This window comes from Lonchura striata, chromosome 1A, assembly GCF_050655825.1.
Source record: "Lonchura striata isolate lonStrDom1 chromosome 1A, ASM5065582v1, whole genome shotgun sequence".
Lineage (NCBI taxonomy): Eukaryota > Metazoa > Chordata > Aves > Passeriformes > Estrildidae > Lonchura > Lonchura striata.
The window spans coordinates 76,061,362-76,084,863 of NC_140741.1; the positions used below are offsets into that span (position 1 = coordinate 76,061,362).

At 70.1% G+C, this 23,502-nt stretch overlaps 3 protein-coding genes across 13 annotated transcripts in view; 1 reads left to right on the forward strand and 2 right to left on the reverse strand.

Annotated features, from left to right (window-relative positions):
• Window positions 1–182: 182 nt before the first annotated feature.
• Window positions 183–3,591, reverse strand: MIOX (myo-inositol oxygenase). 6 transcript variants are annotated; one of them, XM_021546375.4, is made up of 10 exons: window positions 3,369–3,589; window positions 2,086–2,148; window positions 1,848–1,928; window positions 1,457–1,619; window positions 1,344–1,384; window positions 1,116–1,225; window positions 942–1,009; window positions 644–693; window positions 440–552; window positions 183–347 (listed from the first exon to the last, which is right to left on the reverse strand). In XM_021546375.4, exons 1-10 carry the CDS (start codon window positions 3,384–3,386, stop codon window positions 239–241), a joined length of 816 nt encoding a protein of 271 aa, XP_021402050.1. In that variant the 5' UTR covers window positions 3,387–3,589; the 3' UTR covers window positions 183–238. The 6 variants fall into 6 exon arrangements, with proteins under 6 accessions (XP_021402050.1, XP_021402048.1, XP_021402047.1 ...); XM_021546373.4 differs by having other exon boundaries at window positions 1,317–1,384; window positions 3,369–3,586; XM_021546372.4 differs by having other exon boundaries at window positions 1,317–1,619; window positions 1,848–1,871; window positions 3,369–3,591.
• A 1,287-nt stretch (window positions 3,592–4,878) lies between these two features.
• ADM2 (adrenomedullin 2) lies at window positions 4,879–9,602 on the reverse strand. The gene is made up of 2 exons (XM_085568302.1): window positions 8,931–9,602; window positions 4,879–7,004 (listed from the first exon to the last, which is right to left on the reverse strand). The coding sequence occupies exons 1-2, from the start codon at window positions 9,020–9,022 to the stop codon at window positions 6,635–6,637; spliced, it is 462 nt and encodes a 153-aa protein (XP_085424428.1). The 5' UTR covers window positions 9,023–9,602; the 3' UTR covers window positions 4,879–6,634.
• A 5,531-nt stretch (window positions 9,603–15,133) lies between these two features.
• SBF1 (SET binding factor 1) overlaps window positions 15,134–23,502 on the forward strand; it is a 68,623-nt gene continuing 60,254 nt past the window's right edge. For 4 of the 6 annotated variants that reach the window (XM_085568274.1, XM_085568276.1, XM_085568277.1 and 1 more), the window contains exon 1: window positions 15,134–15,298. In XM_085568274.1, the coding sequence (XP_085424400.1) occupies window positions 15,244–15,298 (55 nt within the window). In that variant the 5' untranslated portion in view covers window positions 15,134–15,243. The remainder of the gene's footprint in view (window positions 15,299–23,502) is intronic. The other 2 variants (XM_085568278.1, XM_077783735.2) reach the window with 1 other exon arrangement.

The window sequence follows — 23,502 nt, forward strand, 5'->3', positions numbered from 1 at the left end:
GTTTTGGGGACCTGCAGGGTTTGGGGGTAGGGTTTTGGGGCAGGGTTCGGGGGTCCTGCAGGGTCTGGGGGTCCCGGCAGGGTTTGGGGACCTGCAGGGTTTGGGGACCTGCAGGGTTTGGGGGTAGGGTTCGGGGGTCCTGCAGGGTTTGGGGTCCCGGCAGGTTTTGGGGACCTGCAGGGTTTGGGGGCAGGGTTCGGGGGTCCTGCAGGGTTTGGGGTCCCGGCAGGGTGTGGGGTCACCAGCAGAGCTGCCCCGGGCAGTATTTGTCGATGAGGCCCTGGTAGTAAGCGCGGAGCTGCTGCACGTCGGGCAGCTCCTCCTGCTTGGTGTACAGGTCGAACTTGCTGTGGGGCAAACGGGGGGTCGGGGTTAGGGGGGCCGGACCCCCCAAAGCCGCGGGGGGCCCCGGCCGAGCCCCCAGCCCCCCGGGACCCACTTGAGCTCGCGGACCCAGGGCAGCATGCGCCGGTCCTCCTCCGAGCACAGGTGCCCGTAGTCGCCGTGGGCGTGCCAGGGGTAGAAGGAGTGGAAGCGAACCATGTAGAAGGCCTGGGGTGGGGGGCACACGGCTTTAGGGCGCTCCCCCCGCACCCCCAAACCTCCCGGGGGTCCCTGAGCCCCCCCCCCGGGCTGAGCTCACCTCCTTGGGCAGGGCGAAGTTGTTGAACTTCATCACTTGGTACATGTACTCTGAAAAGTGGGGGGGGGGCGTGGGGAGGGGCTGGACCCCCACCGGGGGGAACCCCCAGAGGGGCAGGGACCCCCAGAGTCACAGAGACCCCCCAGAGTCACAGAGACCCCCAGAGTCACAGAGACCCCCCAGAAGAGCAGCCCCTGCCCCACGCCGAGGGCTGCAGTCCTTGCAGAGGGGGCAGTGAGGGGGGATTTGGGGCGGGGGTCCTGCCCCAGGAGGGACCCCCCCAGCGCCCCAAACTCACCATCGTGGCCCCAGGACATGAGGACGTTGTCCAGGCCGCAGCCGGGCTGGTACATCCCGTACTCGGTGCTGGGGATGGGGCAGGGGCTGAGCGGCCGGACCCCCCCCCCACCACAGCCCGGCCGGGCCGGGGGCGCAGCCCCCGCCCCCCAAACCCCCCGGGGGTCCGGCTCACCTGTACCGGGGGTCTTTGGTGTCGGGGTTGTCGTGGAAGGTGGAGTCCCCGTAGACCACCGACTTCTGCACCCTGCAGCCCACCGGGAAGGTGTCCCCGACCACGGCCCACTGCCGGGGGACACGGGGGTCACGGCACCCCCCGAGGGTCCCCCGGCCGCGGGGGGAGCGCCCCGAAGCCCCTCCCCAGCGGGCCGCTCACCTGCGGCTCCCCGAACAGCGCCAGCACCTTGCCCAGGTCGTGCAGGAGCCCCACGAGGTGGAACCAGTCTGGGGGCGAGCGGGGCCGCGTCACCCGCGGCGCCGGGACCCGGCGGGGACCCGGCCGGGCTCCGGCCCTACCTTTGTCGGGGTGCGCCCGGCGGATGCCCTCGGCCGTCTGGAAGGCGTGGAAGGAGTTGGGGAAATCCACGTCGGGGTCCGACTCGTCCACGAGCTGGTCCAGCAGCTGCAGCGCCTCCATCACGCTCATCCTCCGCAGCGAGCAGGAGCCGTACTGGGCGCTCTGGGGACACGCCGCGCGTGGGGACAGCGCCGTGCCCACCCCCGTGGGGCCGGGGCAGGGGCTCGGTGCCCCTCGGTGCCCCCCGATGGGCTGGGATGGGGCAGCGGGGCTGGATTTGGGGTGCGGGCGGGGGCACCCTGCAGTGTGGTGACAGCGGGGAACCCGGGGTGACACCGGGGGACACCGGGGGACCCGGGGTGACACCGGGGGACCCGGGGCCGTTCCCACCTTCCTGCGGACGAACTCCACGGTCTGGTGGGTGTGCATGAGCAGGTAGGTGTTGTACACGCGCTCGATCAGCTTCCCCTCCTGCGGGGCAGCACCGGCGGCTGGGGGGGCTCCGGGGCGTCCCCCGTGTCCCCCCAGCCAGCCCGGGCTGCCAGAGCCCCCCGGGGCTGCTCCCGGCGGACCCCCGGGACCCCCGGCACCCGCCCGGTTTTGGGACACCCCCCCCCACCCCACTCACGGTGTAGTTGCGGAACTCGGTCTTGGCCTTGCCGGGTTTGGGCTCCTCGGAGGAGTCGGGGTCCTGCGGGGGACGGGGGCTCAGGGGGACCCGCGTGGGCACACGGGGACAGGGACACGGGGCAGGGAGAGGGGACCGGGGTCCCGTCCTGTCCCAGCACTGCGGGACAGGGACACGGGACAGGGACAGGGGGGACAGAGGAGACAGGGGATCCTGTCCTGTCCCAGCACTGGGGGACAGGGACACGGGACAGGGAGAGGGGACCGGGGGTCACACCCTGTCCCAGCACTGCAGGACAGGGACACGGGACAGGGACACGGCACAGGGACAGAGGGGACAGGGGATCCTGTCCTGCCCCAGCACTGCAGGACAGGACACGGCACAGGGACAGAGGGGTCGGGGGTCCCACCCTGCCCCAGCACTGCAGGACGGGACACGGCACAGGGACAGAGGGGTCGGGGGTCCCACCCTGCCCCAGCGCTGCGGGACAGGGACACGGGACAGGGACAGGGGGGACAGAGGAGACAGGGGATCCTGTCCTGCCCCAGCACTGCAGGACAGGGACACGGGACAGGGACAGAGGGGACCGGGGATCCTGTCCTGCCCCAGCACTGCAGGACAGGGACACGGGACAGGGACAGAGGGGTCAGGGATCCTGTCCTGCTCCTCTGGCCCATCACTGCGGGACAGGGACAGGGACAGAAGTTTGGGGACACGGGGACACCGGCAGCAAGGAGAGGCCTGGCCGTGTGGGATCCCGCTGTCGCACGGGGTCACACAATGCCACACTTTGTCACACGGTGTCGCACGCTATCGCACGCTATCTGTCACACGGTGTCACACGGTGTCACAGATCACCGTCCCCCCCGGGCTACAGACGGGCCTGGGGGTGCCATCCCCCATCCCTGGGGGTGCCATCCCCCATCCCTGGGTGGGCACAGCAGCCCGGGGGTCTCTATTGGGGGCGGTGTGAGGGTCCCTGGGGTGCTGTGGGACGCCCCCCGGGCTGGCCCTGACCCCCCAACCCCGCCCGGGGGAGGGCAGCTCCCCATGTCCTCGAGACCCCCACCCGCAGGGGGGGTCCCCTGGGCTGGGACCCTTTGGGGTGGGGGTGGCACCCCCAGCAGGGGCAACACCGCCAAGGGGTCTCCGCTGCCCCCCGGGTTTGGGTGGCCCAGGTGTCCCAGCCCCCCAGGTGTGTTTGGCCCCCCGGGTGTGCCCCCAGCCCCCCGGGTGTGCCCCCAGCCCCCCGGGTGTGCCCCCAGCCCCCCGGCCGCACTCACCGCCCTCGGGCTGCTCATGGTGGGTCTGGGGGCTCGCGGGCTGCGGGGCGGCCGCCGCGGCCCCGCTTTTATGGCGGGGGGTGGCGCGGGGGGCCCGCCCGGCCCCGCGGGGACAATCGGTGACCAGTTAACCCGCCCGGGTTAATGTTTGACCCCGCGCCCGCCCGGAGGGGGCTGGGGGACCCCCGGGCCGGCCCCGAGCTGGGGAGCCCCGGGAGTGACCCCGCAGGGACACGGGGAGAGGAACCGGCACGGGGGGCTGGGCACAGACCGGGGGCACCGGGCTGGCACTGCCCCGGGGGAGGGACGGGGAGCGGAACCGGCCGGAGCGGCAAGCGGGACGGCGCGGTGGCACGGGTGTGACAGGGCACGAGCAGGCTGGCACGGGTGGGCACGGACACGTGTGGGCCAGGACAGGGCACAGACACGGCCGGATGTCGGCACGTGTGGGCACAATCGGGCATGGGCACGTGTGGGCACAGGCACGGACGCACGTGTGTGTGTCCTCACTGTCCCCACGTCTGTCCCCATAGCCCCCGCCTGTCACCTCCTGCCCCTGAGGGACCTGGTGCCTGTTCCTGGACAAGGCTGCCCTCGTCCCCCCCTGTCCCACCCCCATGGCATCACCGTGCCCCATCCCTGCCCCATTCCCGTGGGATCACCGTGCCCCATTCCCGTGGGATCACCGTGCCCCATCCCCGTGGGATCACCGTGCTCCATCCCCGTGGGATCACCGTGCTCCATCCCCATGGCATCACCGTGCCCCATCCCTGCCCCATCCCCGTGGGGTCACCGTGCCCCATTCCCGTGGGATCACCGTGCCCCATTCCCGTGGGATCACCGTGCCCCATCCCCGTGGGATCACCGTGCTCCATCCCCGTGGGATCACCGTGCTCCATCCCCATGGCATCACCGTGCCCCATCCCTGCCCCATCCCCGTGGGGTCACCGTGCCCCATCCCCGTGGGATCACCGTGCCCCATCCCGATTTCCCATCCCCGTGGGGTCACCGTGCCCCATCCCCGTGGGGTCACCGTGCCTCATGCCCGTGGGATCACCGTGCCCCATCCCCGTGGGATCACCGTGCCCCAACCGTGCCCCATCCCTGCCCCATCCCCGTGGGATCACTGTGCCCCATCCCCGTGGGATCACTGTGTCCCACCCCCATGGCATCACCGTGCCCCATCCCTGCCCCATGCCCGTGGGGTCACCGTGCCCCATCCCCCTGGGATCACCGTGCTCCATCCCTGTCCCATCCCCGTGGGATCACCGTGCCCCATCCCTGCCCCATCCTATAGGATCACCGTGCCCCATCCCCCTGGGATCACCGTGCTCCATCCCTGTCCCATCCTATAGGATCACCGTGCCCCATCCCTGCCCCATCCCCGTGGGATCACCGTGCCCCATCCCGATTTTCCATCCCCGTGGGATCACCGTGCCCCATCCCCGGGATCACCGTGCCCCATCCCGATTTCCCATCCCCGTGGGATCACCACGCTCCATCCCAGCTCCTCCTCACACGCTTTGTTTATTCCACACCACCCGGGATTCCCGGGAAGCAGCGACGCTCCGCGGGCCGGGCCGGGAGGGGTCGGGCACCCACCGGGCTCAGCGGGGGCACCCAGGGGAGGGGACAGAGGCCTGGGGACCCCCGCGCCCCTCGGCTGCTCCATGGGGGGCTGGGAAGTCCCGGGACACCCATGGGGTGGGCACGGCTGCTGGTGGCATCCCTGGGATGCCATCCCACATCTCGGGACACCCGGGGGACACCTTGAGACATTGCTGGGACACCCCGAGGATGGACAGCCAGGGACAGCTCCGTTCGGGGGGCACCCAGGGGACATCCTGCCCCAGACCTCCTGGGACATTCCGGTCTTCTGGGGAATGGGAGGATTGGGGTGTCCCGGGATTGGGGTGCCCTGGGAATGGGATGCTCTGGGAATGGGGTGCCCCTGGGAATGGAGTGCTCTAGGAATGGGGTGCCCCTGGGAATGGGGTGCTCCGGGAATGGGGTGCTCTGGGAATGGGGTGCCCCTGGGAATGGAGTGCTCTGGGAATGGGGTGCCCCTGGGAATGGGGTGCCCCTGGGAGTGGGGTGCTCCGGGAATGGGGTGCCCTGGGAATGGGGTGCTCTGGGAATGGGGTGCCCCTGGGAATGGGGTGCCCCTGGGAATGGGGTGCCCCTGGGAGTGGGGTGCTCCGGGAATGGGGTGCTCCGGGAATGGAGTGCTCTGGGAATGGGGTGCCCCTGGGAATGGGGTGCTCTGGGAATGGGGTGCTCTGGGAATGGGGTGCCCTGGGAATGGGGTGCTCTGGGAGGACAGGGCTGTCCTGGAGGGAGGGGGGGCTGTGGCTCTTGGGGGGCTGCTCCGGCTGTCCCAGGAGGGGGGTGGGACAGTGACCTGGGGTCACACATCCCTGTCCCACCGGGCATGGGCCGATGGCCCTGGGGGGTGACAGCGATGTCACCCGTGTCCCCTCGTGTCCGTGGGCCACCACCCCGTGTGGGAACCCACTGAGCCTGTGGGGACACGACGTGGGGGTGTCCCCGGGGGTGCAGCAGGGGACAGGGACAGGGCAGCAGTGGGGCACAGCACCCCAACCTCTCCAGTGCCCCCACATTTGGGGACATCGCCCCATCTCCAGCTCCTGCCGGGCTGCGGGTGACGCGGGCTGGGGACACGGGACAAGGTGCCAGGGGAGGGGACAATGTTCACGCTGAGGACCCCCGCAGCCCCAACGGGACCCCCGGGTGGGGAAGGTGCTGGGGGCTGCCCCGTCCCCCAGCCCGGAGCGGGGTCCCTGTGCCCCGTCCTTGCAGGGCCCCCAGTGCCACCCTGGGGGTGCCCTGGGGGGCTCCGGGGGTGCCACAGCAGGCACGGGAATGCTGAGTCCGCAGGAGCGTGGCCGGAGGGTCTTGCACGAGGTCCCGGTGCCGCTGCGCTCAGCGGGATTCCCGGCGGCGGCCCTTGCACCCGCCCCGGACACACCGGCCGCTGCCGGTCACCGCGGGTCACCGCGGGCCACCGGCCACCGCCAGGGGCCACCCGGGCCATCAGGAGTCACCGCGGGCCACCCCGGGTCGGTCACCGCGGGCCACCGGCCGCCGAGAGTCTCTCCGGGCCACTGCCGGTCACTGCGAGCCGCTCCCGGTGCTCCGCCGGGAGGGTCCGGCGGCGGGAGCCCCCCGGGGCCGCCCCCGGCCCGCGGGCGGCGGTGGCGGCGCGGAGGAGCCGCGGCGGTGCTCGGGGGTCCCGCGCCCCCCGCTCAGCCGTAGCTGTGGGGGCTGTTGGGGTTCATGGGGGACGAGTCGCGGCGCCCCGAGTGTCCCCGCAGCTGCCACAGGCGGTGGCTCAGGTTCTGCACCTGGCAGGTGCCCAGCACGCAGCCCACCCGCACCAGGTGCCCCCCGGCGTGGCGGCGGCCCCGGGGCGGCCGCGGGTCCCGCCGGGGGTCGTGCCGGGGGTCCCGCCGCAGGAGGAGGCGCCGGACGTGCCACGGCGGGGGCCGGGGGGCGAGCCACGGGCCGTGCCGCGGACCCGCGGCTCGGTGTCGCAGGGTCCCGATGGGCTGCGCGGCCGGGGGGTCTCCGGGGAGAGCGGGGATCCCCTCCGGGGGGCTCCGCGCCGGGGGGGCCCTGCAGGAGAGAAGGGACGGGGTCAGGGGGACAGCACAACTGCGGCTCCCGGGCACGGCGGCGGCACCGCGACAGCGGCGGGGGCACGGGGGCACCTCCCGAGGCCGGAGCCGGCGCTTGCCCCGGGCTTCCGGAGGAGGAGGAGGAGGAGGAGGAGGAGGAGGAGGAGGAGGAAGCAGGCGGAGCAGGGCAGCAGCCGCTACCTGCAGGCACACACGTACCCGAGCGCACGCACGCGTGTCCCGCACCCACGGCACCCCCGGAGCCCCCCCGGCTCCCCCCGCTCCGCCCACCCCGTTCCCACGGCCTCTGCCCCGGCACCCACGCGCCCCGGCTGCGGCGCCCACGCCCGTGCCCCGGGCACCCGCGGGGGGGTCCGGCCTCAGGGCACGGAGCTCCCCGGGGCCTCAGTGCCCCCGTCCCGGGGCCACCTTTTCCTCAGGGGACCCCTCCTGAGCTCCCGGGAACCTGGAGCTTTGGTCCCGTTCTTAGTGCCGTCCTTCTCTTTTCCCTTTTTTTAATATTTTCTCCCCATTTTGACCCTCGCCCCGTGCCCCAGAGGACCCCAGCGCCAGCCCAGCGCCGGCAGGAGCTGCCCGGGCCCTGCGGGGTCGGGGTGCCCCGGTGCCCCGCAGCCCGGCGGGGATCCCCGGGCGCGGGGCCGGCCCAGACGCGCTCCCCGAGCAGGGACACGCACACGCACGTGCGGTGTGTGCACACTCACACACTCACACGGCGGGGCCGTCCCGCCCCACGTGCCGCCCCAGCACCCCACAGACCCCCCCACGGGCACCCACGCCCACCCCGGGCACCCACCCGGGCACCCCCGAGCTCCTGCACGCACCAAATCTCTGTCCCGGCGTGTGCCAGCCCCGGGCGGCTCCGGCACACCTGGCACATCTTTGTACACCTTTGCACACTTGGCGTACCTGGCACATTTCTGCACACCTGGCACACCTTTGCACACCTGGCACCCCCCGCACGCCCGGGCGCGCCGTGACCCCGGTGCCCGCAGCGCCCATGGCGGGGCCGGGACCCCGCGCCCCCCGCCCGCCAGCGTGTCCCCCGGGCTGGGGGTCCGGCAGCAGACGGTGCCCCGGGACCCCCCAGACCCCCATGCCGGGCACTGCGGGGGCGGGGGGCACGGGGAGGGTGCGGAGCGGGGGCGCGGGCAGGGGCTGCGGGGCCGGGCAGGGTGCGGGGAAAGGGGTGCGGGCGGGCAGGACGAGTCGGGACGGGATTCGGCAGGGGCGAGGGCGGGGGGCTCGTCCCGGGCAGAGAATGCGGGCAGGGGGATCCAGAAGGGTCCGGGGCCGGAGTGCGGGCAGGGGGTGCGGGAAGGGATCGGGGCAGGGTGCGGGCAGGGGATGCGGGCAGGGATCGGGGCAGGGTGCGGGCAGGGGTGCGGGCAGGGATCGGGCAGGGGTGCGGGCAGGGGTGCGGGCAGGGATCGGGCAGGGGTGCGGGCAGGGGGTGCGGGAAGGGATCGGACAGGGGGTGCGGGCAGAGAATGCGGGCAGGGGGATCCAGAAGGGTCCGGGGCCGGAGTGCGGGAAGGGGATGCGGGCAGGGATCGGGGCAGGATGCGGGCAGGGGTGCGGGCAGGGGGTGCGGGCACGGATCGGGGCAGGGATCGGGGCAGGGGTGCGGGCAGGGATCGGGGCAGGGATCGGGGCAGGGATCGGGGCAGGGGTGCGGGCACGGATCGGGGCAGGATGCGGGCAGGGGTGCGGGCAGGGATCGGGCCAGGGTGCGGGCAGGGGGTGCGGGCAGGGATCGGGGCAGGGGTGCGGGCAGGGATCGGGGCAGGGGTGCGGGCAGGGATCGGGGCAGGATGCGGGCAGGGATCGGGGCAGGGGTGCGGGCAGGGATCGGGGCAGGGATCGGGGCAGGGGTGCGGGCAGGGGTGCGGGCTGGGTCCCTCACCTGCGCGGCGGCAGGGCCCGGCCGTGGGGCAGCTCCAGAAGGCACAGCGCGAAGCTGACGCAACCCAGCGCCAGCGGGGCCGGGGCTCGCATGGCCGGACGGGACGGGACGAGCGGCGGCGGCTGCGGGAGACGCGGGGCGGGCGCGGGGGTCGCGCTGGGGTCCGGCTCAGATCGCAGCCCCCTTCTCGTCCTGCCCCCCTCGGCTCCCTCGCTGTGCCGCAGCCCGGGGCCGGCGCGGGGTCCCGGCGGTGCCTGAGCGGGGTCGGGCTGCGCTGGCTCGGGGTCGGCTCCGTCCCCGCTCGGCGCCGCCGCTCCCCGCCCCGGCCCAGGTTAAATATCGCCGGGGCCGGCGGGCGGGTGGAGCCCAGCGGGACGGGAGGAGCCGCGGGCGGGAGCAGCCCCGCACCGCCCTCGGCTCCGCACCGGCCCCGGACCCCCGGCCCCGCACCTTCCCCGGCACCGCACCGGCCCCGCAATCCCCAAGTCCCGCAGCAGCCCGGCCCCGCAGTGCCCCTCCCAGACCCCTCGGTGCCCCTCCGAGACCCCGCACCGGCTTCGCACCTTCCCCGGCCCGTCCCCGGTTCCGCAGCCCCGCACCGGCCCCGGTTCCGCAGCGGCCCCGGCCCCGCACCTTCCCTGGCACGGCCCCAGCCCGACCCCTCGGCCCGGTACCGCACGTGCCCGGCCCCCTCGGCCCCGCTGCCCCGGGACCTTCCCGGGGGAGCGGCCCTGGGGCTGGGCTGGGCTGGGGGACCCGGCTGGGGGCAGGGGGACGGGGCCGCCCCGGGGCTTTCGGGGGGTCTGGGCACCCCGCAGCCCGGCGGCGGCGGGGCCGGGGCCGTGCTGCCCCGTGTCCCACCGCGCCGGGCCCCGCCAGCCCGGCCGTGTCCTCCCGCCGGGCACCGCCGGGCAGCGGGGCACCCCGGGCACCCCGACACCCCGTGGCTGGCGGGGACCCCGGGGGGACGGAGCCCACCCAGCGCAGCCCAGTGTCCCCAGTTTGGACTGCCCCATCCGCCGCCGCGGCCCCTCGGGGGGCAGCACCATCCCCCTCGGTTTCTCCCGGGGCTGATCCCACGTTTTTCAGCATCACATGGGGCCTTCTGAAACAATTAAGGAATGTAAATCCGCAGGGATCAGAGCGGTCCCGCTCCGGCAGCTCCCCCAAACTGGGGTGGTGGGGTTCTCAGGGGGGCTCCTGGGGGGCTGCTCCTGAGCCGGGCAGGGGCCCCCCCAGCTTCCTTTGCTGGGACCCCCGGGCGGGACCCCCAGTCCCTGCTCGGGGTCGGCGCTCCCGGTGGGGTTGGGGCGAGGACCCGCAGCACCCCCGGGTGTCCGGAGCCCCGGCTTGGGGGTGCCCCGTCCCCCCGGCGCGGCCTCCCCGGGCCGAGGGGCCGGGGGCCTCCGCGTGCCCGGAATCGCTGGGATTCTTCCGCATTATCGGGACACAAAGGCTCCACACACCCGGCGCCGTGCGGGGGGATTTGGGCAGCACCTGATCCCGGCGCCGTGGGGACCGCCCGGGGCCGGCGGGACTCGGCCCTGAGCGGGGCGGGGGGCGCGGCCGGGCCCCGTGCCCCGAGCCCCGGTCCCGCCCGGCTCCCGGGGAATTCCTGCCGCCTTCTGGGCTCTTCCGCTGGGCTGCTGCTGGATTGCCCCGCGAGAGGGAAACCCGGCTCAGAACAAGGCCGAGAGCGGCGCGGGGGGGTACGCGGGACACCCTGGCCCCGACCCCCGCCCTGAGCCCACCGCCACCACCGCGCTGTCCCCACGGCTGTGCCCACGGCGTGTCACCCGGCGGGACCAGGGGCACGGATGTCAGAGGTGACATCTGTCACCCAGCACTCCCACAGCCACCCCAGGGCCGTGCCGGGGTCCTGCCTGGGCTCCCCTCCCAGGACCGTGTGCGGGTCCCCGTGTGGGGCAGGACCAGCCGCTGCCACCCCCAGGGGCAAATCCGAGTCACCGGGGTCAGCGTCGCCAGACTCGGGGCACGAGAGAGGCTCTGGGGACATGGCAGGGGTGCAGCTGAGCCCCTCGGCCCCGCAGCGGGCACAGAGCCCGTTTGCTGCCCTCCTCCTGCTCAGGGATCCCCATCCCTGGGGCGCCGGGAAGGGTCCCGGGCGCTGCCCCCGGCCCGGCTGTCACCTCACGGCCACCCGGGCACGGGTGATCGATCGCTGGAGCCACCGGGGAGCCGCTGCCACCCGCTCGTGTCACAGCTGGACCCGCGCCGCGAGCTGCCACCCCCGGGTCACCTCATCTGTCCCCGGGGCCCGGCAGCACTTTCCCTCTCCCTCTTCCTCTCCCTCTTCCTCTGTGCTGGCTCCCGGCCCTGGGAACCCGGGAGAAGTTTTAATTAGCTTAATTGCCTGGTGGCTGAGGCCCCGGGGCAGGGCGGGGGTTGCGAGCAGCACCGGCAGCGCCGCTCCGGTCACCCGCTCACCAAAAAGCGCCTCTGGCTGCTGGGACCCCCCCGCCCTGTCCCCCAGCAGCGCCCGCCGTGTCCCGGGACCCCCAAACCGAGGGGCCGCTCCCCCATCCCTGAGCCCCCCGGGACCCCCTGGCACCCCCCTGGCCCCGGAGCCGTGTCCTGCCGGGCAGCGGTGACAGAGCCGCTCCGGGACACCGGGCCCCGCGGCCGGGGACGCCGAGGTGCCCGCGGGGACGGCGGCGAGCCGCCGGGAGAGGGAAGGACCCGCGTCCTCAGCCTGCGGCCACCTCAGGGTCCCCAGGGTGCCCCGTGCCACCAGCGTCCCCGGTGCTCCCAGTGCTCCCAGTGTCCCCGGTGCTCCCAGTGTCCCAGTGTCCCCAGGGTCCCCAGTGTCCCCAGGGTCTCCAATGTCCCCAGTGCTCCCAGTGTCCCCAGTGTCCCCAATGTCCCCAGGGTCCCCAGTGTCCCCAGTGTCCCCAGGGTCCCCAGGGTCCCCAGGGTCCCCAGTGTCCCCAGTGTTGCCAGGGTCTCCAGTGTCCCCAGTATCCTCAGTGTCCCCAGGGTCCCCAGTGCTCCCAGGGTCCCCAGTGTCCCCGGGGTCCCCAGTGTCCCCAGTGTCCCCGGTGCTCCCAGTGTCCCAGTGTCCCCAGGGTCCCCAGTGTCCCCAGGGTCCCCAGTGTCCCCAGTGTCTCCAATGTCCCCAGTGCTCCCAGTGTCCCCAGTGTCCCCAATGTCCCCAGGGTCCCCAGTGTCCCCAGTGTCCCCAGGGTCCCCAGGGTCCCCAGGGTCCCCAGTGTCCCCAGTGTTGCCAGGGTCTCCAGTGTCCCCAGTATCCTCAGTGTCCCCAGGGTCCCCAGTGCTCCCAGGGTCCCCAGTGTCCCCGGGGTCCCCAGTGTCCCCAGTGTCCCCAGGGTCCCCAGTGCTCCCAGTGTCCCCAGTGTCCCCGGTGTCCCCAGTGTCCCCAGGGTCCCCAGTGCTCCCAGGGTCCCCAGTGTCCCCGGTGTCCCCAATGTCCCCAGTGTCTCCAGAGTCCCCAGGGTCCCCAGTGTCCCCAGTGTTGCCAGGGTCTCCTGTGTCCCCAATGTCCCCAGTGCTCCCAGTGTCCCCAGTGTCCCCGGTGTCCCTAGGGTCCCCAGGGTCCCCAGTGCTCCCAGGGTCCCCAGTGTCCCCGGGGTCCCCAGTGTCCCCAGTGTCCCCAGGGTCCCCAGTAGCAGCTCTCGCCCGAGAGGATCCGGGCACACGGCAGGGCCGGGCTCTGCACGTGCCTTGTGTCCCCGTGCCCCGCCCTGTCCCCTCCCCCGTGTCCGGTGTCGCGGGGCTCCCTGTGCCCGCTGCTGTCGCTGCGGGTCCCGCACAGACCCCGCCGCCGTGTCACCCGCTGCCACCACGGCCCGCGACACCGGCAGCCGCCAGCGGTCCCTGCAGTGCCAGCCCCGCGGTGCCAGTGCCAACCCTGCGGTGTCCCCGTGCCCGTCCCACCCTGGCACAGGACAGGTCACACCCACCCAGCCCCGGGCGCCGCCAGGGTAGATCAGCCCGCTTTTCCTGTTGCCACCCTCCGGCACCGCTCGGCTCCCACGTCCCCGCTGTCACCCGTGCCGGGTGCCCATCCTTGGGCTGCCACCCCGCTGCTGGCCCCGTGTCGCTGTCCCGTGGGGTCACCGCCGGCAGCCAGCGGGTGTCCCCCGAGCTGTGCCCGCACAGACCCCGCCGTGCTGGCTGTGGCTCCACGCTGGGACACGGGCACGCAGGCGCGTGGGGACACGGGCACGGCCACGCCGGTGCCAGGCCCCCACCCAGCTGATAGCCGAGCCGTGCCCGGGGCACACGGCACACGGCACAGGGACACCCGCGGCTCGGTGCCACCGGGCACCGCTGGCCCGGCACCGTGGGCGTCCCCGGGAGCCGCCCGTGCCCTGGGACCCCCCAGCCTTTCCCGGTGGGGTCTGCCCGGGAGCGGGCCCGGCGCGGCGTGGGGGGCGCCGTGGGCGCCCCGCGGCCGTGCCCGGCGGGTGGCAGCGGGCCGGGCACGGAGCCACCGGCCCCGGCCGCACAAGTCCCGACACGCGGCGGCCGCAGGGCCGGGCAGGAGGCGCAAGGGCCGGGCAGGGTTGCATCACCCCCGGCCGGGGCGCGGGGCGCGGGGGGACCCCCGCACATCCCGGGGACCCCTCCCAGCCGGGGAGGGGCGAGCCCCGGGCCCGGGGGACGGGGGTGCCCGCCCTGCGCCCCGGGCACCCCTGCCCGCCCGGGGGGACACCGGGGTGAGCCCGGGGCCGCCGGTGCCGCCGCTCTGCCCGGAGCCCCGGCGCCCCTCGGGGGACGAGGCCGGGCGGTGCCGAGCGCCCCCCCATCCCGCACGCTCTCCACGTCCGCTCCCGCGTGGGAGTGGGAACGGGGATGTTCCCGGTGAGTGATTCCCGCTCGGCAGCGGCCGTGCCCCGGCGTGTGCCCGCCACCCCGCCGGCCCCGGTGACCCCGGCCGGGTCCGGCCCGGGCCCCGGGCGTGTGCCGGGCCCGGCACGGTGAGCTCCGCACGGAACGGGACGGGGCTAACGGGACGGGCCAGGGGCACGGCGGGCTGCGCCGGGGCGCGCTGGCCCCGCTGCCCGGTCCCGCTCGGGAGCTGGCCTTGGGCACGGCCGGGAGCGGGGCACACCGAGCTGGTCCCGGGGCCCGACACCACGGGGGACAGCGCGGCATGGGGACACCGAGCTCAGGGTCCTGTCCTGGGGGTCACACCTCAGTGTGTGGGGACACTTGTGTGTATGGTCACACCTGTATGGGGTCACATCTGTGTGTGGGGTCACACCTGTATGGGGTCACATCTGTGTGTGGGGTCACATCTGTGTGGGGACACACCTCAGTGTGTGGGGACATATCTGTGTGTGGTCACACCTGTATGGGGTCACATCTGTGTGTGGGGTCACATCTCAGTGTGTGGGGACACTTGTGTGTATGGTCACAACTGTATGGGGTCACATCTGTGTGTGGGGTCACATCTGTGTGGGGTCACATCTGTGTGTGGGGTCACACCTGTGTGGGGTCACATCTGTGTGGGGACACACCTCAGTGTGTGGGGAACTTGTGTGTATGGTCACACCTGTATGGGGTCACATCTGTGTGTGGGGTCACACCTGTATGGGGACACACCTGTGTGTAGGACACACCTGAGGGGGGTCACACCTGCGGGGGTCCTTTCCAGGGGGACTGTGTGGAATGAGGGTCACGGGAAACCTGTGGGCACTCTGCGGGCCGTGCGCACCTGGGGGGGGGTCTGTGCTCACGGGGGGTGTTCCCCCGCATCCGGAGGGTCCCCACACGCGTGTGCGTGCACACCTGAGGGGTCCCTGCACACCGGGGATGTCCCCGCACCCCGGGATGTCCCGATGTCCCCACACCCCCGGGATGTCCCCGTACCCCAGGATGTCCCCACACCCCCGGGGTGTCCCACACCCTGAGGACATCCCCACACACCCCCGGGAAGTCCCCGTGTCCCCCGGGATGTCCCCATGTCCCCCCATTCCCGGACCCTCCGTTCCCCCCCTCCGGGGGACGTCTCGGCCCCGCCCCCTCCGCACCAGGCCCCGCCCCTCACCACAGGGCACCGCCCCCTTCGCGCCCGGCCCCGCCCTTCCCGTCTCGGCCAATGGGAAGGCGCGGCCCCGCCCGGCCGCAGCCAATGGGAGGCGCGGCCCCGCCCCCCCCGGCGCGCGGCGCTGGCGCAGGCGCGGTGCGCGCGGGGCCAAGATGGCGGCGGCGGCGGGCGGTGGGCGCGGGCGGGCGGCGGCGGCGGCCTGAGGGGCCCTGAGGAGCCGAGCGCGGCCTCGCGGGGCTCCCGGGGCTCCCGGGGCCGGCCCGGGCCGCCCCCGCCGCCATGGCCCGCCTGGCTGACTACTTCGTGCTCGTGGGATACGACCCCGGCAAGCGCGGTGAGCGGCGGAGGGACGCGGGGGGGCCGGGCCCGCGCGGGCCGCTCCGGCCGGGGGCGCGGGGCCGGGGGCGCGGGGCGGGCCCTGGCGGCGGTGCAGGGTGGTCCCGGAGCGGGGCCGAGGCTGCGGGGCCGTCGCCGGTGCCGGGCCGGGCAGCAGCGGGCAGTTCTCATCCCCCCGTGAAATCCCTTCCGAGCAGCCCCCGGGCGGTCCCGGCAGCCGGGGCCGGCCCTGCGCGGCTCACGCTGCACGGTTTGGGTGTTTTCGGTGTGTCGCCGCTCCGGGAACATGGGCTGGGCCGGGGGGCACCGCTGTGCTCCGGCCGTGGCCCCCGGCCTGCTCCCCCTGCGCGTCCTCAGCTGCTGGCGTGGGATGTGGTGCTTCCAGGGGGCACCCACCGGCCCCGGGACGGGGTCTGTACCCCCAGCCCCCGGGACGGGGTCTGTACCCCCGGCCCCCGGGACGGGGTCTGTACCCCCGGCCCCCGGGACGGGGTCTGTACCCCCGGCCCCCGGGACGGGGTCTGTACCCCCGGCCCCGGGACGGGGTCTGTACCCCCAGCCCCCGGGACGGGGTCGTACCCCCAGCCCCGTTCCCGGGCACCCCCAGCCCCGTTCTAGAGCAGCCCCTGGTGCCCTCCCTGCTCCCTCGGACGCTGCTGAGCCCCGGATCTGGCAGACAGCTCGCTCCCCTGGCCTCTCCCGCATCCCTGCTCGCCGTCAGGTGATGCTGTCGGATGTTTTGGTGGGGGATGTTCCGTGGTGGGGATTTAAGGTCTCTTCCCGTCGTGTTTCCTTCTGCCTCCCGCCCCCAGAGCTGTTGGGGAAAAGGAGCTTTGGCAGCGTCGCAGAGGAGGCGAAATGCCCTAAAATCAGGAAATCGGGGCTGCAGGGCCCCCCTGAGCGTCTCTGCCCTCCTGGCACGTCCCCAGGCTGTGCTGAGCTCGTTCCGAGCCTGTGCTGGCAGCTGGGGAAGGGGATTGCTGGTTTTGCTGCGGGTTTGGTCATCGGGGATGCTGCTGGGGCTCGGTTCGGGGCGGATCCCCGCCTGGAGCAGCTGGAGGAGGGCAGGAGGAGCGAGCTGGGTGTCGGGCATGCTGGAGAGCAGAGCTCTGCATCAGAGTTTGGTGTTTCCTGAGGGCTTTGTGGTCGTGTGCTGTCGGTTTGGTGTTTCATTGCTGTTCTTATTGCTGTTTCTGCAGGCGTGTTCCCCCGGTGTCCCCTTGGGCAGGAGCTGCTGTCCCACAGCTCACACCATGCTGGGGTGGGAGATGCAGGGGGGATTCCGGGATTCCATCTGGGAGCAGGCTCCACATCCTCTCAGGAGCCGTGCTGAGGAGGTTGTACCCCCTTTGTCCTGCCTCCGGGTGCTTCCTCCTGCATCTTCTTCCTCATCTCCTCCTGAGGATGCTGCAGCTGCGGCCTGCACCTTCAAACTGCTGCTGTGAGCGGGTTGGTGACGGGTGGGGATCAGGGACCTGGCGTTCCCTGGGCCTGGTGTTCCTTGCTGTGACTTTCCCAGGGAACAGAAACGTCCCACGTGTGCCTGGGGTCATTTGGGATTTGTTTTGGGGAGAGGGATGATGCTGTGAGGTGGTGTGGTTGGCTGTATTGGGACAGCCAAAAAGAGGAACAGGTTTAGGTGGGAGATTGGGAATGAGGAATTCCTGGCTGGGCTGGGATTGCCAGAGCAGCTGGGGCTGCCCCTGGATCCCTGGCAGTGCCCAAGGCCAGGCTGGACACTGGGGCTGGAGCAGCCTGGGACAGTGGGAGGTGTCCCTGCCCTGGATCAGGATGAACTTTCTGGTCCCTTCCCACCCAAATCACGTCGTGATTCTGTGCCACTGGGAAGGGAAGAGCTCACATTTAACAAGTTATGTTCCTCTGGGGTAAATATTCACTTTATTTTGGGTTTGACTCACCTCTGCAGGGAGGGGATGGCTCCAGGATATTGTGGGGAGGTGGAACCAGGATGCTGTAGAGGGGAAAGATCCAGGATGCCCTGGGAAGGGGCAGCTCCAGGATCCCCTGCATGGGATGGATCCAGGATGCCCTGGGAAGGGGCAGCTCCAGGACACCAGCTTGACTCCCCTGGCTGCTGGGATGGCCCAGTCAGATGTGACCTGTCCAGGTTGAGGCACCCAGGAGTTGTGGCCTCTCTGTGCCAGCCCGAGCAAACCCCTTCCCGTGCTGCTCTGGAGGTGTCCGAGCACTGTCCTGCGCCCTGTCCCCAGGGATGTGCCAGCCTGTCCCCAGGGATGTGCCAGCCTGTCCCCAGGGATGGACCGACACAGGTTCTGTGGTTTTTGGGATCAGCCTGGCAGCATTCCCGGCTCCCAGCTCTGTTTTCCCAGCCCCCTCCCTGCTTAGATAATGCTGGAGGAAGGGCAGCGGTGCTCATCTGCCAGTGACTAATTGCTGTACAGGTTGGGTTGCTCCGGCAGAGCCGTGGGCTGTGCCAGGCTGGGCTGTGCCAGGCTGGCACCGTCCCTGCCAGCCTCACCTGTAAAACAGAGCTGGCTGAGCTGCACCAGGGCTGGGTGAGCCCCCTGGCACTGCTGGGCCCTGGCACATTCCCGGCTGGTGCTGAGCCCCGGGAGTTCCGTGCCTGTGGGATTTGGGGTCGGGCAGGGATGGGTTTGCACTTGGGGATGTGAAAGGGAAAGGTCTGGTGGGGTGGTGGGAGCTGAGGTGGTTCTGCAGCATCTCCAGAGAGACAATGCCAGGCTGGGCTGGGTGGGAAGGGACCCCAGAGCCCCTCCAGTGCCACCCTGCCAGGGCAGGGACACCTCCCACTGCCCCAGGCTGCTCCAGCCCCAGTGTCCAGCCTGGCCCTGGGCACTGCCAGGATCCAGGGGCAGCCCCAGCTGCTCTGGCAATCCCAGCCCAGCCAGGAATTCCTCATTCCCAATCTCCCATCCCTGGCTGCCCTCTGGCAGTGGGAGCCATTCCCTGGGTCCTGTCCCTCCATCCTTGTCCCCAGTCCCTCTGCAGCTCTCCTGGAGCCCCTCCAGGCCCTGCCAGGCCTCTGAGCTCTCCCTGGATCCTTCCCTTCCCTGCTCCATGAGGTGTTGCCGTGCCTGCTGCAGTTTGTGGGAACAGAACCGAAATCAGATCCATGCTGGAGCGGGGCCGTGCCGGGTTCCCTGGGGTGCCTGGGTGCTGCTGGAGCTGCCTGTCCCTGGGGTTTCCTGGAGCAGCCTCATCCCCCTGACCTGGGGCTGTGCTGCAGGGCCTGGGAGCACGTCCTGCTCCTCGGGCAGGGACAGAAAAGGGCTCTGAACTCTCTCAGGGTCTGTGGCTTTGGCTGCGGGACCGGGGCCTTGAGCTGCTCTGCCTGCACGGGGTGTCCAGGACCCAAGGCAGGCATCCAGGTGCTTTTCCAGTTTGTGGAGCGCTGGGGATGCATCCAGGAATGCAGAGCATGGACATGCCACCTGCCTGGCACAGTGTCCCCGTGTCCCCCCGCTGTGCCAGGCACCCAGCCCACTCCATGGGGCTGTGTGGGAGAGGGGCTCCGGGGAAAAGTGTGGAGTGAACGCTCCTGGCAGTGGGAATCAGCTCCTTCCATGCCAGGGTCTGTTGTATTGTGGGCTGACTGTTCACTTATTCCCTCTAAGTGGATGGGTTTTATTCTCCTGGCTCGTCCTTCAGCTTTCCAGAGCTGGGATTGTGCTGGGTTTTACCTGGGAATGGCAGCTTCCCAGAGCCGGGATTGTGCCTGGTTTTACCTGGGAATGGCAGCTTCCCAGAGCCGGGATTGTGCTGGGTTTTACCTGGGAATAACATTTTCCCAGAGCTGGGATTGTGCTGGGTTTTACCTGGGAATAACATTTTCCCAGAGCTGGGATTGTGCTGGGTTTTACCTGGGAATAACATTTTCCCAGAGCTGGGATTGTGCTGGGTTTTACCTGGGAATGGCAGCTTCCCAGAGCTGGGATTGTGCCTGGTTTTACCTGGGAATAACATTTTCCCAGAGCTGGGATTGTGCTGGGTTTTACCTGGGAATAACATTTTCCCAGAGCTGGGATTGTGCTGGGTTTTACCTGGGAATGGCAGCTTCCCAGAGCTGGGATTGTGCTGGGTTTTACCTGGGAATGGCAGCTTCCCAGAGCCGGGATTGTGCTGGGTTTTACCTGGGAATAACATTTTCCCAGAGCCGGGATTGTGCCTGCTTTTACCTCAGGATCCAAGGGAATAACAACTTGCCAGAGCTGAAGGAGTCTGGAAGTTTTGGATAGGGAGCACTGGATGGATATGACCTGGGTGATGGGAGCCAAAACCCATCTTGGGATTGATTTGGGATTTCCCAGTGGGTTTAAGCTGCCAGAGGGCAGCCAGGGATGGGAGATTGGGAATGAGGAATTCCTGGCTGGGCTGGGATTGCCAGAGCAGCTGGGGCTCCCCTGGATCCCTGGCAGTGCCCAAGGCCAGGCTGGACACTGGGGCTGGAGCAGCCTGGGACAGTGGAGGTGTCCCTGCCCTGGCAGGGGTGGCACTGGAGGGGCTCTGGGGTCCCTCCCCGCCCAGCCATGCCATGAGTGATCCCTGCTGCAGTCAGGGGAGCCGGGAGGTGCCCGTGTCCCGTGGGTGTCCTGTGGGTGTCCCGTGGGTGTCGGGCTGGCTGCGGAGGCTGCTCGGGAAGTCCCGGTGGTTTCTCTGTTTCCGTGCTCACGGAGCAGCCTCACCTCACACTCGTGCTCTCCTCAGACACTCGGCCTGGGGCTCGGCGCTCCGTGGGCGGTCGGGCATGGCAGGAGGAAGCTGCCTCTTTCCACGAGGTGCTTGGGGCAGGTTTTGGGGTGTTCTTTGTGAGGAGCGAGGCACAGACAGGGCACATCCCCCCTTCCCGAGCTGCTCCTGGAGCTGGTTCCTGGTGGGAGAAGCTGAAGTGGATCTGCAGCCAGGGCGGGGCTCTCAGGGCTCAGCCTGCTGCTGTCCCAGCCGTGGCTTGGGTTGGGTTCCAGCTCTCCTGGTGGCACCTGTCTGTGTCACTCTGTCGTGCGTGGCCGTGGCCCAGTGACTCAGGGTGTGAATCAGCCGGGTTCTGCGAGCAGCTGGCAAAATCACCCAGGAAAAGCCCCTGGGGCTGACAGCAGTGGTGGAGCTGTTTGCTGGGTCAATATTTGTGCAGGGAAACAGAGGCTGGGAATGGCCCTGGCACGTGCAGAGCTGCTCCCAGACATGTGCTTGCTGATGGGAAAGGTGGGGATGGGAGAGGGGGCAAATCCAGAGCAGCCCCAGGGCTGCTGCAGGGCTGGAGCCCCTCAGATCCCAGGGATCCAGGCTGGGAGAGCTTGGGGTGCTCACCTGGAGAAGGGAAGGATCCAGGGAGAGCTTCCAGCACATTCCAGGGCCTAAAGGGGCTCCAGGAGAGCTGCAGAGGGGCTGGGAACAAGGATGGAGGGACAGGACAAGGGAATGGCTCCCACTGCCAGAGGGCAGCCATGGATGGGAGATTGGGAATGAGGAATTCCTGGCTGGGCTGGGATTGCCAGAGCAGCTGGGGCTGCCCCTGGATCCCTGGCAGTGCCCAGGGCCAGGCTGGACACTGGGGCTGGAGCAGCCTGGGGCAGTGGGAGGTGTCCCTGCCATGGCTGGGGTGGCACTGGGTGATGTTTGAGGTCCCTTCCCCCCCAGACCAGTCTGGGATTCCCTGATTCCGTGTGTAGGCTCTGGAAGGGATCACCCCACCCGCCAGCCCCCACAGCTTCCAGCTGCATCCAGGCCTGGGAACTGCGGCTCTTCTGATCCCAGCTGCTCCATGAATCCTCCTCTCCTTCCCTTTGAACTGCAGCCGGGAGCAGCAGCTCTGTGGGCTGCAGGTCCCACCCGGCAGTCAGAGGCCAAGCAGTGACAGTGACGGGGCAGTGGCAGGGCCAGAGCTGCTCCCAGGCAGTGCCTGAGCTGGGCCTGAGCTCCTCCAGCTCCGCCGAGTTGTGTTTGTGGATGGAGAGAGATTCACCTTGGAATCATGGAATTGTTTAGGTTGGAAAACTCCTCACAGCCCATCCAGTCCAACCATCCCCAGCATGTCACCACCACTGACCTGTCCCCAGGTGCCACATCTACATGGATTTTAAATCCCAACAGGAATGGGGGCTCCAAACCCCACTGGGCAGCCCCAGCCAAGGCCTGACCCCGTTTCCATGGGGAAATTCCTGCTGGTTCCCCCCTGAGGCTGCCCTGGCCCAGCCTGAGGCCGTTCCCTCTGCTCCTGTCCCTGTTCCCTGGAGCACAGCCCGACCCCCCGGCTGTCCCCTCCTGGCAGGGACTTGTGCAGAGCCACAAGGTCCCCCTGAGCCTCCTTGGCTCCAGCTCAGCCCCTTCCCAGCTCCCTCAGCCCCTCCTGGGCTCCATTCCCTTCCCAGCTCCCTCGGCCCCTCCTGGGCTCCATTCCCTTCCCAGCTCCCTCAGCCCCTGCTGGGCTCCATTCCCTTCCCAGCTCCCTCAGCCCCTCCTGGGCTCCATTCCCTTCCCAGCTCCCTCGGCCCCTCCTGGGCTCCATTCCCTTCCCAGCTCCATTCCCTGGGCACCCCTGGCTGCCCCTCCTTTTCCATGTTGTTATCATTGGTGTGGGATGGGTCAGACTGGACCTGGAGCAGCCCCTGAGCAGGGAAGTCAGAGCTGCAGCTCTGGACTGGTCATTCCTCCCCCTTTGGACACATTCCCGTGTCCAGCTGGGTTTCTTTGCCAGAATTCCCTGCTGCTGTGACCAGGGATGGTGTCTGGTGTTCCTTGGTGGGCACCTCACCTAACCCAGGTGTTGTACTCAGATCCTTGCCCCATTTCTCGGTGACATTTTGTTTGCTGCCAGTGAGGATTTAGCACTTTTCTCTCTCACCGCAGCTCGTGTTTTCCCCGAATCTGAAGCCTTCCCTTGCAGCCAGTTCCCTTTTCCCGTTCGCGGCGCTGGGCTGGAGCAGCAGCTGCGGTTTTATGGGCACTAAAAACCCAAACAAACCCCACTTGGAACGTGCCCTGGAGCTGCCGGGCTGCAGGAGGAGGAGTCGGCCCCAAAACCCCTTTGGTTTGGTTCCTGGCACACCTGGGTGGGCAGGGCTGGCCCGGAGGGGTTGGGGGGATCTGGAGGAGCTTTTCTCCCTCCTCTCTCCGGGCTGGCGGCGGTGACGCCTCCGGGGCCTCTCTGTTCCTCCTGTGGCTCCTGAGTCCTGACCACTAAATGCTGCTCTTGTGGCAGAGGCGAGCTGGAGAGCCTGCCGGCCTCGGGGCAGGGAATTCCTGCTCCTGGGAATGAGCCTTCCGTATCCCGAGTGTGTTCGTCCCCTCGGGGCTGGCAGCTGCTGCTGGGGGAGGCCCCGAGGGTTTGGGGGCAGCTGGGACCCTCTGAGAGGGACCTTGGTGACTGGTGGGACCCTCTGGGGTGATTTGGGTGCTGCTGGGACCCTCTGGGGTGATTTGGTGACTGTTGAGACCCTCTGGGGTGATTTGGGTGCTGGTGGGACCCTCTGGGGTGATCTGAGGACTGCTGGGACCCTCTTGGAGGGTTTGGAGGCTGGTGGGACCCTCTTAGAGGGTTTGTGGACTGCTGGGACCCTCTTGAAGGGTTTTGAGGCTGGTGGGACCCTCTTGGAGGGTTTGGAGGCTGGTGGGACCCTCTTGGAGGGTTTAGGGACCGATGGGACCCTCTTGAAGGGTTTGGGGACCAATGGGGCCCTCTTGGAGGGTTTGGGGACCGGTGAGATCCTGAGAAGGGATTTGGTGACTGGTGGGAGCCTGTGGAAGGATTTAGGGACTGGTGGGAGCCTGTGGAAGGATTTAGGGACTGGTGGGAGCCTCTGGAAGGGGCTGGGGACTGGTTCAGGGGTCGGGGCACGTGCAGAGCAGCAGGGAGGGCCCTGCCTCTCTCCCTCCCTCCCAGTTCCAGAGGTTTGTGTGTATGGAGCGGCTCCAGTGCCACGTGTCCCCTGGCAGGGAGCAGCCTCCTCGCCGGGATCTGCAGTCTCACACGTTATTTCTGTGTGTCTGAGCCGTTTGAGCCAGATGTGGCAGCACGAGGGGGATTTTGGGGAGGAAGAGCCGCCCGTGGCGTGTGTGCAGCTGAGGTGTCTCTGTGGGCAGCTGCAGGAAATGCAGCAAAGCAGCTCCTCCGTGAGCTCTGCAGCACCTTCCTGCCCAGCTGATGGCCCAGATAAGGCCACTTGTGTCTTGTCACTGTCTTCTCACTGTCACTGCCACTGTCAC

Excerpts from the sequence above, each read along its gene's own strand:
- MIOX (XM_021546370.4), bottom strand. Across the intron at positions 1,010-1,115 it reads ACCAAAGACCCCCGGTACAG|CACCGAGTACGGGATGTACC; the intron begins GTGAGCCGGACC and ends CCCCATCCCCAG. Across the intron at positions 694-941 it reads CATGTCCTGGGGCCACGATG|AGTACATGTACCAAGTGATG; the intron begins GTGAGTTTGGGG and ends CCCACTTTTCAG.
- ADM2 (XM_085568302.1), bottom strand. The coding sequence starts at position 9,022 with ATGCGAGCCCCGGCCCCGCTGGCGCTGGGTTGCGTCAGCTTCGCGCTG. Across the intron at positions 7,005-8,930 it reads CGGGCCCTGCCGCCGCGCAG|GGCCCCCCCGGCGCGGAGCC; the intron begins GTGAGGGACCCA and ends TCTCTCCTGCAG.